The following is a 16,561-nucleotide window of genomic DNA, read 5'->3' as shown; positions in this document are numbered from 1 at the left end:
TAGTGCTGCAATGAACATACAGGTGCGTGTATCTTTTCCAAGGAAAGTTTTGTCCAGATGTATGCCCAAGAGTGGGATTGCTGGGTCATATGGTAGTTCTATAGTTCATTTTCTGAGGAACCTCCATACTGTTTTCCACAGTGGTTGTGCCATTTTACACTCCCACCAACAGTGCAGGAGGGTTCCCTTTTCTCCAACCATCTCCAGCATTTGTTATTTGTGGACTTATTAGTGATGGCCATTCTGAAAGTTATGAGGTAGTAACTCATAGTAGTTTTGATTTGCATTTCTCTAATAATCAGGGATGTTGAGGATTTTTCATGTGCTTATTGGCCATCTGTATTTTTCTTTGGAGAAATGTCTATTTGGGTCTTTTGCCCATTTTTCAATTGGGTTGTTGGTTGTTTTGATGTTGAGTTGTATAAGGTGTTTGTATATTTTAAGTATGAAGCCTTTGCCAGTTGCATCATGTGAAACTATTTTCTCCCATTCTGTAAGCTGTATTTTTTTTTATGGTTTCCTTTGCTGTGCAAAAGCTTTCAGTTTGATTATGTCCCATTGGCTTATTTTGTTTTTATTTCTGTTGCCTTGAGAGACTGACCTAAGAAAACATTTGTACAGTTGATGTTAGAGAATGTTTTGCCTATGTTCTCTTCTAGGAGCTTGATGGTGTCTTGTCTTATGTTTAAGTCTTTAAGCCATTTTGAGTTTATTTTTGTGCATGGTGTGAGGACGTGTACCAGTTTCATTGATTTACATGCGGCTGTCCAGTGTTCCCAGCACCACTTGCTAAAAGACCGTCTTTTCTCCATTTTATATTCTTGCCTCCTTTGTCGAAGATTAATTGACTGCGGGTATTGGGTTTCTTCATTTATTTTAAAATGTCAAGAAAAAGCAAGAAGAATTGTTCAATTACTGCCTTAAAATTATGCTTTCTTAAATAATCATGCGCTTTTATGAAAGCTGATGCTTTCTTCTCCTTTAGTAATGACATAATTATACAGTAATAACGGGGAGACCACAGGGTAGGAGAAAGCATAGTAATTTTAGAAACAGCCAATCCTGGTAACCTCACATATTTGTTAGCTGTGTGCCTTGGTCAAGTTAGTTCACCTTTAAGAGTCTCAGGTTATCCATTAGTAAAAAAAGAATAAATGTACCAAATCTACCTCCCAGGGCAATAAGAGGGTTAAATGGGACTCTGCCAACAAAGAGCAAGTCACTGCTGACAAAGATGGAGCCCAGTAAGTGTTAATTTCTCTTCCCTTATACTGGTTGAGGATCTATTGTTTTAAAATATTATTACATACATCATCTCATTTGACTCATAAAAGTCTTGACTCATTGGCAATCATATGATTTATGTGGTATTGAATTACCTGATGATTTAATGAGTTATGATGACGATATAAGGCTATTAAATGGTGATCTTACAAAAAATTTTTTTTACTTAAACACATTACTGAGACTTTTCAGTATGAAATCATTTAAAATAATGACTCGAGAGGGCAATGCTTTCTACCTTTTCAACAATTTGGTATGTATAAATAAGAATATGTACACCATTAATGCACATATTTTTAGAAGCATGTCTGTTCTATAAAGCAAAGCCCATAAGTACACGATACATTTAACACAACAGTTCCTGCTGTATTAATAGCATTTGATTCTCATTAAATATAATTTTTAATTTAAAAATTAATAAGAAAAGAAAATTATTTTTTGGAGTTCCTTTGTGGCTCAGCAGGTTAAGAATCTAGCATAGTCACTGCTGTGGCTCTAGTCAATGCAGTGGTTCGAGTTTGATCCCTGGCCCAGGAATCTCCGCATGCTGCATGTGTGGCCAAAAAAAAAAAAAAAAAAAAAAAAAACAAACAAAACACAAAACTATTTCTTCTCATTTGAATCAAAAATCAAATCATAGATTAAAGCTCATATTGTATTAGTAATTCATATTTATTTGTTTGTTGTCTTTTTTTTATATAGAGTCGCACCCGTGGCATATGGAGGTTCCCAGGCTAAGGGTCGAATTGGAGCTATAACTGCCAACCTACACCACAGCCACAGCAATGCCAGATCTGAGCCGCATCTGTGACCTACACCGCAGCTCACGGCAACGCTGGATCCTTAACCCACTGAGCGAGGCCAGGGGTCGAACCCGAAACCTCATAGTTCCTAGTAGGGGTTTGTTAACCACTGCACCACGACGGGAACTCTTAGTAATTTGTACTTATAACAACTCTGAAATAAATAAGTATGTTAACTAGTAGAATATACTACTGTCATTAAGACTATATGGGAGTTCACACTGTGGCTCAGTGGGTTAAGGATCTGTTGTTGCCATAGCAGTGGCTTGGATTCTATCCCTGGCCCAGGAACTTTTGTATGCCTCGGGTGTGGCAAAAAACAAAAACAAAAACAAAAAACAACTCTCTGATCTGATGTCACTGAGACTTGAATTTGAATCTCTTCTTTACAAAGTAGCAGCTGTGTAACTTACTTTGGGCAAATTACCTAACCACTTGGAGTTTTAGTCTCTCATCTGTAAAATGGAACTATAATATTACCTAGAAATAAGATTATTTGAGGGTAAAGGAAATAACTCTAATCAAGCATTAATCATAGTAAGTGTTCAATAGGTTATTTGTTTTGTTTTTGTTTTTGTTTTTGGTGGAAGTTCCTGGGCCAGGATTGACCTGTGCCACAGCATCGACCTGGGCCATTGCAGTGACAATGTTTCATCTTTGACTCGCTGTACCACAAAGGAACTCCAATACTACAGATAGTTATTTTTGCTGTTGTTATTGATGTTATTGCCTTGTGAGTAACAAAATGGTGCAGCCCCACTAGAAGGAAGGACTTAAGAGAATTTAAAGAAATAATAACTGATGTTTTCAATAGTAAACTCGTGGCAAATGTAATTGTATTTCAGAATTCCTGTTGTGGCTCAGTGGGTTAGGAACCTGACATAGTGTCTGTGAGGATGTGGATTTGATCCCTGGCCTCACTCAGTAGGTTAAGGATAGAGTGTTGCTGCAAGCTGTGGTGTAGGTGGCAGATACAGCTTGGATGCAGTGTTGCTGTTGCTGTGGCTGAGGTGCAGGCCGGTAGCTGCAGCTCCATTTAACCCCAAGCCTGGAAACTTCCATATGCTGCAAGTGTGATCTTAAAAAGAAGAAGAAAAAAATGTGATTTGAAGCAGATGATAGCTTTTTATTTTATTAATTTACGTGTTTTTTATTTAGGGCATGCCCACAGCATGCAAAAGTTCCCAGGCCAGGGATCAAACCCAAGCTACAGCAGTGACAACACCGAATCATTAACCATTAGGCCACCAGGGTATCCAGCTTTTTAAAAAATTAAATCATGCCTGTGTATATTTGAGTGGAGAGAAGAGTTAGTTAAAAACTATCAGAGCTGAAATTCCCAATGTGGCACAGTGGGTTAAGAATCCATAGCTCAGGTCTCTTCAGGATGCATTTGATCCCTGGCATGATGCAATGAGTTAAAGATGCAGCAGAGGTCACAGCTGTGGCTCAGATTCAGCCCCTGGCCTGGGAAATTCCGTACGCCATGGGTGCAGCCATTAAAAAAAAAAAAAGGTATCAGAGCTATAACTGTTAACACAAAATGCTAGTAATAAGAAGAATGAAAAACATAGGCTCCAAAATTATTACAAACTGACCTATATTCACAGGTGGATAAGGCTAAGTCTGAACCAAAGGACAGAGGTGTGGGAGGCTATGAGCTCATAGAGAAATATCCCTTTTTTGATTTATGCATAAAAGCTTTGTTTTATTTTGCAAATAGATCTTCCTTCCAACTTTTCCAGAGGCTGTCACAAAAACTCATTAAGATATTGGGTTTCTTGGATTCTCTCCAAGCTTTTCTTTGTGCATTTAAGACTTATATGCGCAGAAGATTTAGACTGAAGTAGAGAGAAGACTTTCTTCTCCTTGGCTTTTAAAAGGACATGTTTTGGAAATCTCAGGAGATTCCAGAAGATTCTTCACAGCAAAGTATGAGGCATAGATTTTTTGTACCCAGGGTAGGGGAGGAATTTTTTTTCCTCTCTTCCCTTCTAAGTTCTTTGACATAAGAGAAATTAACATAAGAAAAACCAAATTTAATTCACCTGTATAGAAGCCCACAGAAATATAAGACTTCAAGAAAGACAAAAGCAGGCAGTTTTTATATCTTCTGGACAAAGAAAAAATAAACTTGTGAGGAATTGATTTAAAAAAAGGAAGTTTGGCCTTGGGTAGTAAATTAGTGTAGAAGTAGCAAGGTTTATTATATAAACTTCTTGGCCCTAAATTCTCTATCTTTGGTGGCAGGAATACCCCTTCAGGAGTTCCCATTGTGGCTCAGTGGGTTAAGAACCCGACATAGTGTCCATGAGGATGTGGATTCAATCCCTGGCCTTGCTCAGTGTGTTAAGGATTCACCATTGCCTAAAGCTGTGGCTTAGGTCACAGATGTGGCTCAGAACTTGTGTTGCCATGACTGTGGAGTAGACCTCAGCTATAGCTCTGATTCGACCCTGAGCCTGGGAACTTCCATATACTGCAGCCCCTTCTATATCCTGGGTCAGGGAGAGTACCTTTTACACGGGAAATTTATTTCCCACTTTCAGGGAGACCAAAGAGTGTCAGAGTGTCTTTCTTGCACCACCTGTTTCTTAAGTAGTTTTAATTCAAAATAATCAATATGTCAAAGTGGCATATTTGGGGCAGCCTGCCCTGAACCCCATCACCAATAAACTAAGGCTCAGAGAACCAGGCCTTAGACGAGCCATGTATGTGAGATAGTTGAAATCACCCAAACCTGCAGCAAAGGTTCCATCCTATTTTTTTTTTTAATCCTTAACCACTAGGTTACCAGGGAACTCCCACCCTAGTTTTTCTTCTTGAGTGTCTGCTTCATCTTAAAACAACTGGCAAAATGTTTTGGCCCTTGAACATGCAATTCTGTTCTTGAATCAGAGAGGGATGCTTTTGCTCATATGTTTGGAAAGCCTTCCTTTGCTGATTGATTTCAGAGTGTGTGAAGCACTAAATTCTGAAGGTCAGAGAAGCCATGACACATTCTGGGTAAGCTCATCAGCTCCTCACTTCATCCTGAGTTCAGAAGGACATGATGCAGGCAGACCAGTAAATGATGGCCATGATGTTCTGCTGCAGAACATTTGGGTTTCCCTACAGGTGTAATCGGTATGAAGTCAGTCATTAGTCATATTTTCTGGAAGAGTCAGAAGCGAAAAAGTTTAGAGTGAAATTGAATACACTGTTACAATTTATGTTTGTCACTTATATGTAAGGATGATGTTTTTTGCATTGAGCTTGTTTACTGACAAAGCTTACTGTAACCTTGTTTTTATGCTAAGCACTAACTAGAAATTAATAGAACAAAAACATAAGACTTTGCTAATCTGATTTAATGTTATTTATACTAGGAAAGTATGGAGATGCTGTGTGCAAACTAGTCCTTTCTTGTGGTTAAAAAAAAAAAAAACCCATGGGGTAGGGTATGGCGATGGTGATAGTACAGGACAATGGGAGAGCTACAGAGCCAAAGAAAGGAAAAATAAATACATGGAAACTGTGTAGGAGGAGTGGGTAGGCCTGAAGGAAAGTAATGGAAATCTTCTTACCCTAGAAAATGGAGTCTTATCTATGCCAGATACTTGCTAATGCTGTAAAACCATCTTTAGTAAATATTCTAGACATATTCTTCCTGTTTGAATAGAAAAAACACTTTTTTCAAGGGCTAAGGACTTCTTGAAAATTAAGTGTTGTTTGAGGGGTCAAGGTTTGATATTTCAAAGAGACAGATGTGTCTGTGTCCAGGAAAAACAATTCAGAAAAGTACTGACTTGTAGCTAGCACACACCATTTCCAAGAGTTATGTTTTCACATCTTAAAGACCAATGGGATAAAAGGAGTCGATACATTGCAGGTTTGAAATTCAGTGTCTTTGATCATTTCCAACAAATATTTCCAAACAGTCTCTTCTGGGTAGGTCACAGCTTAGTGAAACTGCCTGCTTTTTGTCCCTCTGCCTCACAGAGGACCCAGGTGAGACCTTCCACTATGATTGCCATGGTTGTGGTAGGACTAGCTTTTCTAACAGAGCATGGTTCCCGTTACATGCCATTCTTGGGTTCCACAGTCGGGAAAGAAACTTTGCTCCTGGGATTTCTGTTGAACATTGGGGGTGAGTGGGTGGGGCTATGGGAAAGGAGACTTGAAATTTCTTTGGGTTATCAGTAAATAGGAAGCTCTAACTCTTGGGTCCTTTCTTCATTCCCTCCCTCCTCTTCCTGTGTCATTGTCAGGTGTCTTTCTCATTTGCATTTGTATTGAGTGAACAAGTCCAGATCTGCCGCCTTGGTATCTCGAGCGACCCTCACCGGGATCCCCTGTCAGCTTGCGCTGCAGGGAGGCCAGGCCTCTCCAGTTTGGCCTTTCTGCTTGATGCGCGCCTTCCCCCTCCCCCTCCTCCAAGCCTCCAGACACAAAGGCTCCTTGAAAGCAGCGTTAACGCGCTCCAGTTAGAATGCCTCTGAGGTTAGAAGCAAATTACCATTCTCAGGGCACTTGAGTGTAGTTTCGTCTTTGAGACATCGTTCACCCCATATTCCCCTCGATGGAATACAGAGCAGAAAGGGCCTGCGCTCAAGCCAAGGGTCTGTCGAGGCAGGGGCGCAGCTTCAGATTTTTGAATCGGGCCGGTCCTCAGCTTCTAGTTCCTCTCTTTCCTCATCCAGGGTCAGAACTTTTTTTTCCTTTTTTCTTTCTTTCTTTCTTTCTTTTTTTTGGATCCGCACCCGCGGCAAATGGAGGTTCCCAGGCTGGGTGGGGGGGGGGGGTCTAATCGGAGATACAGCTGCTGGGCTTCAACACAACCACAGCAACGCCAGATCGGAGCCGCGTCTGTGACCTACACCACACCTCAAAGCAGCGCTGGATCCTTAACCCCCTGAGCTAAGCCAGGGATCGAACCTGCAACCCCATGGTTCCCAGTCAGATTTCGTTTCCCACGAGCCATGACGGGAACTCCAGGACCAGAACTTTCATTAACAGGATAGCATCCTTGCTCATGGGACACCAAACTCACCTAATCGAGAAGGCCAGTGGCCAGATAGTTCTATGGGACTCGGGTTCCATTCCCTTAGGCAGCTACGGGTCAGGGCTGGGTGGGTTTTTGGATTGTGCTGAGCAATGCATAGGTCTTGGAAGCTTGCTTTCTTTGAAGTTCAGTAATCTCAAATTAAATTCTCTGCTTAGTCTTTAACTTCAGTGAATGGGTTCTGGCCTCGAGGCAGGTGATTCTGACGTGCAGGCCCCTGAGATCCTCACTCATAGTGCGCGTGCTGAGAAGAGTGGAGGGGCGCAGCCTTTGTAAACCAGAGACGTAGTTCAGATTCTGGGGGTTGGTAGAGCAAGCAGTTCCATCATCCTCCTCACAAAATTAATGGTGTTTGTGATTTTCCCCCTCTAATAAGCCATGAAGTCAACAAACTCCCCACATGGTGGCTCCCTTTACTAAAGTTGAGTAATGAATTTGTACAAGGAGTCTTGGAAATTTTCAAATATTTCTACAGATGGAACTCATTTCAGAATTCGCGTGGGAGAAAAGAGTAAGGATTTTAATCGGGTTCACCTTTGACGTGAAGCGAGGCGGAAGACAGGAAAGCCACAGTCGGTAATAGCTTTGGGCGCTTTTGTAAGAAAGCTCTCTCTGCTTGATTATCTGGTCGTGTTCAACCCCAGCTCTTTGTGTGTGAGCTTACTCCAGAGGCAGAGCTGAACGCTGAACACAGGCATGTAAATACTCCAACATAAGTCAGTGAACATATGCAGTGGAGACAAAGAGATACATCTCCATGTTGAGGTGTTTAAATCTTTATTGCAGATAGGCAATCTGGAGCATCCTCAGGAATGAACTCAGAGGAAGTGGCCATTTCTGGTGCATTCATGGCCAGGACGAAGCAAAACTTTGTCTTCTTGGAGGAAGTATTACATCTCAAATAAGAGAGCGGGAAAGGCATTGAGAATGAGAAGCATTATAATTTTATCTTAGAAAAAGCATGCAGATAGCTTGTTTAAATGTTAGATCTAAATCATAGTAACAGGAAATACTCCCACTAAATTGCCATTTCCTCTAATTTTTAAGATCCAAATAATTAAAATGCACACTAATGGTTATTGATGGCTCTGTTTCCTTTTTAAAAGAAATAGACCAGCGTTTCTCTTACTGGAGTAGAAACTTACGAATCTTCTTAAATAACCTCAGGGCTTGGAAAGCCTTGGGGATGGATGTGGTCTTCCTTTATTGCTTTCCTCTTTCCAGGTCATTTTCAATTAAAAAAAAATTAACCATCCTCAATGGAAGGATTCCTGTTAGAAACCATCAGCAAGTGAATTTGTACTGGGAATCCTCATGCTTTCCCAATCTGTCGGTATTTCCCCAAACAGAACTCAAGTTGCAAATAAAGGGGGAAAGCATTTCTTTACTCCCAAATTCTTAAAACTTCAGTTTTTGTGGAAAATACAATTTCACAGTTTCAGTGTTTAAAATTAGAAAGAGCCACAGAAAGTGTGAAGATACCCCAACAGGCCATCTAGAGATTCCCAAAGCCAAGATTAAGGGAAGACACAAAATGTTCTTTACTCAGAGAGTGAAAAGAGGGTCAGGCAATGCTCACCATTAAGGGCATTCGTGGACACTGCAAGGAAGGAACATATCTGAACGGCAGGGGGGCTTGGACAATGAATTGCCACATTAAGGACATCACTACTAAATCTTCAGATTTAGAGGCTCTGGTGAAAAATTAAACTAATGGCAATTTTCAATGTTTACAACATCTGCGATCAAAGAGTTCAGCACTCCAAGCCTGGACAGCTCCACAGGCCGCTCTCAGGATGCAGCTTTAACTCTAATCAATCTACTCAGGGCCAGACTGTCAAGACAGCCAGACTCATTAGCGATTTACTGAAAATCCTCCAAGACTTCCCTTTAAAAACAAAACGACTTCCACATTTAATTGTCTATCTAAAAGAACATACGCAAGAAATTAGGAGAGCTAAATTAAATTTATTAATAGGAGACCTTGATGGCGCTTAATACCAGAGACCAGAGCTCTGATTGTTGGGGCTTGAAAAAGCAAAAAGAAGTAAGAAGGACACAGTTAAAAACACGATTTTCACCATTCTCAGAATTCTATGAATTCTTTACTCATTCTTGAGAAATGGGTAAAATTGAAAAACATCAAAATAATTAAACTTCTTTAAAATTGTATTGTATGAGTGAAAGGTGTTTATGAGAAGTCGATGACTCCGGATCTTATCATCCAAGAGGACAGCACAGAATAGTTAATATGTTCCTTGAGGGACTAGGATGCTGACGTCTTTTTCTGATACCCGATCATTACGTGACTGAAAAAAAAAAAAGAGGAAGTCATTCCATGAATAAAAATCGGAGCGCAACAGTGCAACAAAATATTCTGTACTTAAAGGCCATAGGCAGACAGATGTTGACAAGGAAGCCTCTTCTAAAACCATGGTCGGATAGATTTCTGCTAACTGCACATATAAATAGGAGCAGAGGGCCGGTCACCTCTGTAACCACCGGCAGCAGCAGAAGAAGCCGCAGCTTCAGACGCAGCCAGAGGAATCCCTGAGCAGAGAAGGCGCTGCGGACTCTCGCAGCTGCTTGACCGGGCGGCTCCCACAGACGCCGGCTTTGCCGCGGCCCTCCTTCTTTCTTCTCCTTCTACGACTTTCCCTACTACTTCTTTCTCTGGGTGGACTTAAGGCCACTTTCTCCCCCACCCCCACTTAGCTCGCCTCCTCCTCTTTCTTCCTTCCACATCTCTCTCCTCGCCCCCTTCTCTCGGTGTCACGCTCTCTCCTAGTTCTGAGCGTCTACAAACTTTTGAACAGAATACCGGCCTCAGCAAACAAGTCCTTCAGCTCCTCCTGCTGCTCCTGCTCGTTCCTGCGGCTTCTGCTTAGATACTAACACCAGACGGTGATGTCCCTTGGTTTGTGACTCCAGCGCAGAAACTTGGAGAAGCCCTTTGCCCGCCGTCCTACTTGGCAGCAAACCCTCTCCTAGCAGCGGTAAGAGTTGAAGGGTAAGGGGAAAAAAAAATCTTACCAAACCAAACAAGTCCCTTGACTGCTAATTCTTTCGCTAGCATCAGGGTACGAGTTAGCTTTCCTTCGCCCAGATCTGGCGAGTTACTGGGCACTGGGCATATACATACGTATTTTCTAACTATAGCGAGAGGGAAGTGGCAAGGCTCCCTGGCTACCATTAAGCCATATTCAACACCGGGAGGTGAGTTCTGTCCCTCCCCCAGTTCTGGAGAGTTTCTAGGGGTTGGAGGGTGGAAGGCCAGGGGCGTTCTAACTGCTAGGTGCCCTCTTTCCAGTCCTGCGCAGAATGATCATGTGTAGCGGAGCAAGGCTGGCTCTGCTGGTCTACGGGATAATAATGCACAGCAGCGTCTACTGCTCACCTGCCGCCGCGGGACTCCGATTCCCTGGGATCAGGTAGGTGCCAGCCACCCCGGCTACGCTGGGACTGGGGCGTCTCTTCCCTCGACACTTCGTCGTGGTAGCCCTCTTGCAGTTCCTCGGTCCCGGCTACGATCATCTCCCCTACGCGCCCCCATTGCACCGCCGCCAGCCTGGGTCCGGCGGCGGGTCCCAACCCTGGTTCAGCGGGAGGACCGCGTCAGGCTCCACTAGGGCTGGGTACCCCTCCCCCAGCCCGCCGCTGCCGAGGGGCCAGGGTGGAGGGAGCGCACTTCGTGAGGTGTTGCAATCTCCCCTCCCCCAGCCCCGCCCGTGGGAGTGGGGGCAGGGCAGGGCCACCGAACTTGACTTCTTTTCCCTATTCTCAGCTTGAGTAAGGAGAACTTCGGGCTCCCGGAGCCAGGTTGCGGGGTTGAGACTAAGGCTTCCGTGGACTTTGCTTTGTTACAGCATGTTTCGGACTATCGGGGCGGTGTCTCCTTCTTTATCCTCTCCTCTCCCTCTTACCTCGATTCGAATTCTTTTCCGCTAGAAGAGCTTTCTCTCAAGTGATAGGTTTTCCAACTGCATTTTGAGCCTTGAAGAGGGGTAGTGTTGGCCGCGTAGAGTTGAAAAGAAGTGATTTGAGAGAAGGAAAAACAAGGATGAGGGAGGGGGAAATACAGATGAAACGGAGCAAGGAAGGAGGAAAAGAAAGCAAATTGGCAGGCTGTACCGGGAAGGCAACCCTGCCCACCCCAGGATGGAGTAACCCTGGCTTATTTTTTTCTTCATTTCTGGTCTCTAATCGGTCAGCGCTGCCCGGGTTCCCCGCCGCAGTCCCAGAGTTCCGGGCCTGTCGGCTAGAGAGTGGAAGCTCGCGGCGCAGCGCAGCAGCGGCGCTCAGAGGTGCACCGGGCTCCTGGCTGCTAGGGCGCGCGTTTTGCCTGCAAAGCTGCTCCTCCGAGCCGCGCCTAAGAATGCTTGCCTTAGGGGTCTGTGACCATTAATTTAGCCGGAGAGACGGGTTCTGGCTTCGGTATTAGTATTCTAAGCACCTGGGCAGGGGTGGAAGTACCCAGAAAGACACCGGGCAGCCGGGCCAGGGCAGAGAGGCGTGTCGCCGAGTACAGGCTGGGTGTGGGGCGGGCGCAGTCGTGTGCTGGCTTTGCCCTTACCTCTTCAGGGACGTATGACTGATGAACCCTCCTAACGAGCGCTACTTGTCTTGGCCGCTTTCTGAATCTCTAAAGCGGCCGAAAGCGAGGTGGTTTTCTATTTTAACCCACCTTTCGGGTTCTATATCAGGGATTGAGGCTGTAGGCTAGGGTTACAGCGAGATCGCTGCGTTCCTGTTTGCTGTCAGTCCCCCGTTGACCCGTTCCCTTGGCCTGGAGGTTGAGATGAGGTCCGGCCACCGCTAACAGATTAGTGCGAACTATTTACCTACTGGACTTAAAAGTCCCATTTCACCCCCAGCTATTTTCAAAGTCCCGTGTGCCTGTCACTTTCTCTGGGCGAGAGGCACCGGAGGGCGCGGACTAGCCACAGAATGAGCTGCTGCCCAAAAGGCTAAGTTTAGGGGCATCTATTATTCATGTTCCTGCCAGATCCTCTCCCGCCCAAAATAGAAGCCGGAGGTTCTCCGTGACCTACATCTGCGCGGGGAAGGGCTCCCCTGGGCTCGGAGGCTGGGTGGGGGTGGCTGCCGGCGTTGGCCGCCGGACTTCCCATCCATCCATCCTATCTGGCTCCGGGCCTCCCCCATCTGGTCTTCGCGTGGCCAGCGTCTCGTCTTCTAGGGCCGTTTTAGCCCCCGCCCGCAGCTGCTTGTGGGGGAAGTTCAAAAGCCAGGCTAGCAGCGGAGCGGTCCTCCTCGGTGGTCAGGGGTGTGAGGCCGGCGGAGATGCATGGGCTTCCCAGTGCCACTGGAGGCTCGGACCCGGGCGGGGCGACACTTCACCCGCGAGAGGAGTAGGAATTTCTGCTGAGTCTAGCTTTCCCCACATACCTCTACCCCCGCCACGCCCTAGAGGAAGAGGCAGTTCTCCGAGGGGCATCTTTAGGAAGAAGAAAAATCGTGGGGCCCCTTGGGGTTTTCGGCCCTGCAGAGACCGGGACGGACGTGTACTGACCACTCCTTCTGCCCCCGGCTACTCCGGCAGGCCGGAGGACGAGGCGTACGACGAGGACGGAAACCCGCTGCAGGACTTCTATGACTCGGACCCGCCTGGGGTGGGGGGCCCCGCCTCCACGCTGAGCGACGCCTACGCGCTCTACTACCCAGCGGAAGAAAGGTACCGCCACGCCCCGCGCTGCACCTGGACTGAGAGGGCGGGACAGGCGGGGGTGGCCCATCCAGTAGGTTCTTTTTAAAAAAACCCTCAAGTCTTTCTTCTTCCGGGCTGGTACCCACGAGAGTGATAGAAAGTTAGCGGGCCGGTCTGTATGGACATAAGGATGAGTGGGGATTGAAAGGTCTGTAGCCCAAGAAGTGGCTGTGAGTGCGCGCCCCGGCCGGCCTCCACACCTGCGGTCCCGGCAGTTACTAACGGGAACATTCCAAGAGTAATTCCGGAGTACCTTGCCTCTGAAGTCCTCCCCCCAACTGCCCCCGCCCCAAGTCAGTCTCCCGGAGCACCGGGGGGCGTGCATGTCCAGCTTTGGGCCTGGGGCTGCCACCTGGGACAGAGTCAGTGACCCCGGACGGGCGCGCACTTTGCCTTCCTATTAGAGATGTCGCCCACGGGATCCTTAACAAGGCCTACCGCAAGGTGCTGGACCAGCTGTCCGCCAGGAAATACCTGCAGACGCTCATGGCCAAGAGCGTGGGGTAAGAGTTTGCGAAAGGGTTAACCGGCGCGTGATCGCGCTCGCGCGCGCGCACCGGGGTGAATGTCGGTGATAGTGCGCGTGGGGCGGGCGGCGCAGCTTCTACGTCCGTGCGTACACATGGGGCCGAAGGTGCGTCTGCGCCGCAGGGTCTTCGGAGGTCAGTCCCGCTACTTCAGGCGAAGGTTCGGAGTTCTCGCCTTAAGTTTAGCCAGAAAGCTCGGAAATGGGAAGAGGAAGGGAAGTGGCAGTTAAACCGGGGAGGCTGATCCGTTTTGAATAATTAAAAAAAAAGTCCCCTCCTCCACCAGCCTTCAAAACCTTCATGGGACGACGGCTAGAACATCCTCAAAGCATGACTTTTTCGTTCGTCATATTTCTTTCACTGTAAATTCAAATAGAAACAAACAAATCCTCAAATTTAGACATTTAAGGAAACAGTTTTTGCTTGTGCCAAACAAACCCAGCGCATAGGGCTTGCGCGGAGCATCTCTCTGCAGAAGGCAACGTTTTAATAAAGCCCATGGGACGACAGATTACATTTTCAGCAATGAATAATTCATGCCATGAAAAAATATTGCCTATAGCCTGTCGACTTATATTATTATCACGTTTTTCAACTTAGCGTGCTGGAGAGGAGTGCTCATGTCTGACTAGGAATTGCGGGATCGGTGTAAACTCCGCAGCAGTAGCCAACGTGGCATTTAGGGCTCTTTGGTTATTTTCTCTATGGGGGGCGGGGTATGACGGGAACAGCACAATTGAGGGCAAAAGCACGGATGGTCAATCTCAGGGGGCAGCTTTTGGAGAGAGGTTAGGCTTAAATCGCTTGCTTTTGGCCCACACCTCCACCCGGGGCTCCTGTAGTAAGGACTTGGTGCCCCAAATCCTAGATGGGGAGGGGGAATGAGGGGTTCCCATCGCTCCCTCCCTCCTGCTGCTGCCTGGTGGAGCGAGACGGTGGGACCTCGCCCTCTCCCTCTTGGGGTGGGGTCAGCCTGCTCCCCTCAGCTATTCAATTTGTGTCTCCCGCCCGCCACCCTCTTCCCGACCCCTTACCTTGCAGGGGGAATCTCGACGGAGGAGCGGAAGATGACTCGGAGCCCCTCTCCAAGCGCCACTCGGACGGAATCTTCACGGACAGCTACAGCCGCTATAGGAAACAAATGGCTGTTAAGAAATACTTGGCGGCCGTCCTAGGGAAAAGGTATAAACAAAGGGTTAAAAACAAAGGACGCCGAATAGCATATTTGTAGCGATGAGATACCAGCTACCCTGTGTATACAACCCTGACACAATGAAAAGTCATTTACCCAACTGACTGAACAGTCATCGCTCATGTGTTCTATCCAAACATGTATTTATGTATGAAGTAAAGCCATTAAATGAATATTTTGATAATAATATTGTTTTTCTTTTTACAAAGCACTAGAGAATGCACAGATATACTTTGTGGACCAATTATTGATATTGAGATATATAGATATATATATATAACAAATATATATTAAGAATATATATAATAGAGAGCAGTTCATACAAAGTGTGCAAAAGGATTGAAATTCGCCTGAGCTGTTTGTTTTTATATAAAATAAATAGAAAAATAGACAATCATTGTTTTGAACATTACTCCTATTTTTGTAAACTGGGGTTAAAAGGATAGTATTTTTATCCAGGACAGGCCTGAAGATATTAATACTGACCATTTGCTACTGTACATAGACAGTGATGCCCTGCTCCAGGGAGATTTTGAGGTAATGATTTGGGAGAATTGCTGAAGGGCACTCTTTCTCAGTGAGTCTCTGGGGCAGTCTGCTTCCATCCCAGCTGAATTCAACTAGGCACTATCCATCCCCCTCGCTGGGTGGCAATTCCAATACTTCTGCTTTCTTTGATTCTATTTTTATGTGTATTTATCTCTCTTCAGACTCTTAGCCCAGAAGGAGGTTCTCCTGGATAAAACAACAGCAGGATCCAAATTGTGCTTCTCCCCAGACTCTATATCACTCCCTGGGGGAGGAGTGGAGGGGTGTACAAGGAGACAAATAAGAAGCTCCCTTTTCTGTACTTCCAGGGACCCCAATATCCTAAAGTTAGGGTGATTAGAACAAAGTGAAGAAAATGCAGGTATATTGGAAGAGGCAGAGCACAGGGCAATAGGAGGGGGACCCTGGAGACAGACTGGCTTGGGGCTGCCCCAGGTCTGGGAGCTGGGGGTAATCCAGTCCTACCTTAGGTCCCCTGCCTGCCTGACTTTGGATGCTGGGTATTGGAACTGGATGCAAAGTACAATGTGTTTTTCTCCAGTGCTGTCCATGCTTCTCATCTTGTGAAACGGCCAGGGTCCTCTCCTTTGAACCTTGCTCCCATAGGAGCCACCCTTTTCTTTCCTGGTTTTCTGAAGACTCCTCTTTCCTACCCTCTCACACTGTAAAGTACCGTTTACCATTTTTTCATTCACTTCTCTTAAACTTGTGAATGCTTCTTTAACTTTTTTGTTGTTTGATACTAGCACTTATTGTAAAGAGTAGGAACCCCTGTGTAGTTACCACCAAGTAATTATGCGCTAAATATGAACCTTCTGTTTCTTGTTGATTGAGTTTGTAGGTAAAATGTATTTTTCTACATTATGGCTTATTGCTTAGTAAAATTGATTTCATAAAACCAAACTTTGTCATATTAGAATGTGTAGTGTTCATATGTTGCTCAGTTGTACTAACTGATAAATCATTTAAACCTCATCTTCATATGTATGAGTACTATCTTATATTTGTGGTCAAGAGTGAGGTAAGCAAGCTCCAACAGGCCCTGAGACTGTCCCTTGTATTCTTTCTTGGCTACAGAAAGCATGTCTGTTTCTTATCAATTCCTTGAACCTGTCAAGTAATTTCTATAAACAAAAGAACCTTCACCCAGCAACCAGATCAAGAACAACAGGCAAAGCAGCCAGCCAAACTCTCAAATTCCAGTCACAAATTCTTTCGGGGGGGGGGGAGGGAAGCCAAGAAAATATTAAACATTAGATTGTAAAGTTTAAAGGATGTTTCCTTTTCCTTTACGGATTTGGTCAGTATGAAGTCGTAAATCAAAGAAAACAGACTTGGATTTGCATTCCCAGGCTGGCTGGAGGCTGCCAGGAAGTCACAAGGCAAATAGTGAAAGCACAGAGGCATTTCAATCTATGCCTGAGTCCTGTGCACGGG

General features: G+C 45.5%; 1 protein-coding gene across 1 annotated transcript; it reads left to right on the top strand.

Moving 5' to 3' along the window:
• Positions 1-9,535: 9,535 nt before the first annotated feature.
• On the top strand, positions 9,536-16,096 carry ADCYAP1 (adenylate cyclase activating polypeptide 1). The gene is given in 6 exon segments (XM_047793845.1): positions 9,536-9,665; positions 9,847-10,141; positions 10,452-10,562; positions 12,692-12,823; positions 13,261-13,359; positions 14,425-16,096. Coding segments are annotated over 6 exon segments (957 nt in total). The 3' UTR covers positions 14,615-16,096.
• Positions 16,097-16,561: the final 465 nt, after the last annotated feature.

Source organism: Phacochoerus africanus, chromosome 8 (genome assembly GCF_016906955.1).
Source record: "Phacochoerus africanus isolate WHEZ1 chromosome 8, ROS_Pafr_v1, whole genome shotgun sequence".
Classification (NCBI taxonomy): domain Eukaryota; kingdom Metazoa; phylum Chordata; class Mammalia; order Artiodactyla; family Suidae; genus Phacochoerus; species Phacochoerus africanus.
Note: the sequence above shows the minus strand (reverse complement) of the source record. Positions and strands in the feature narration are given on the sequence as shown.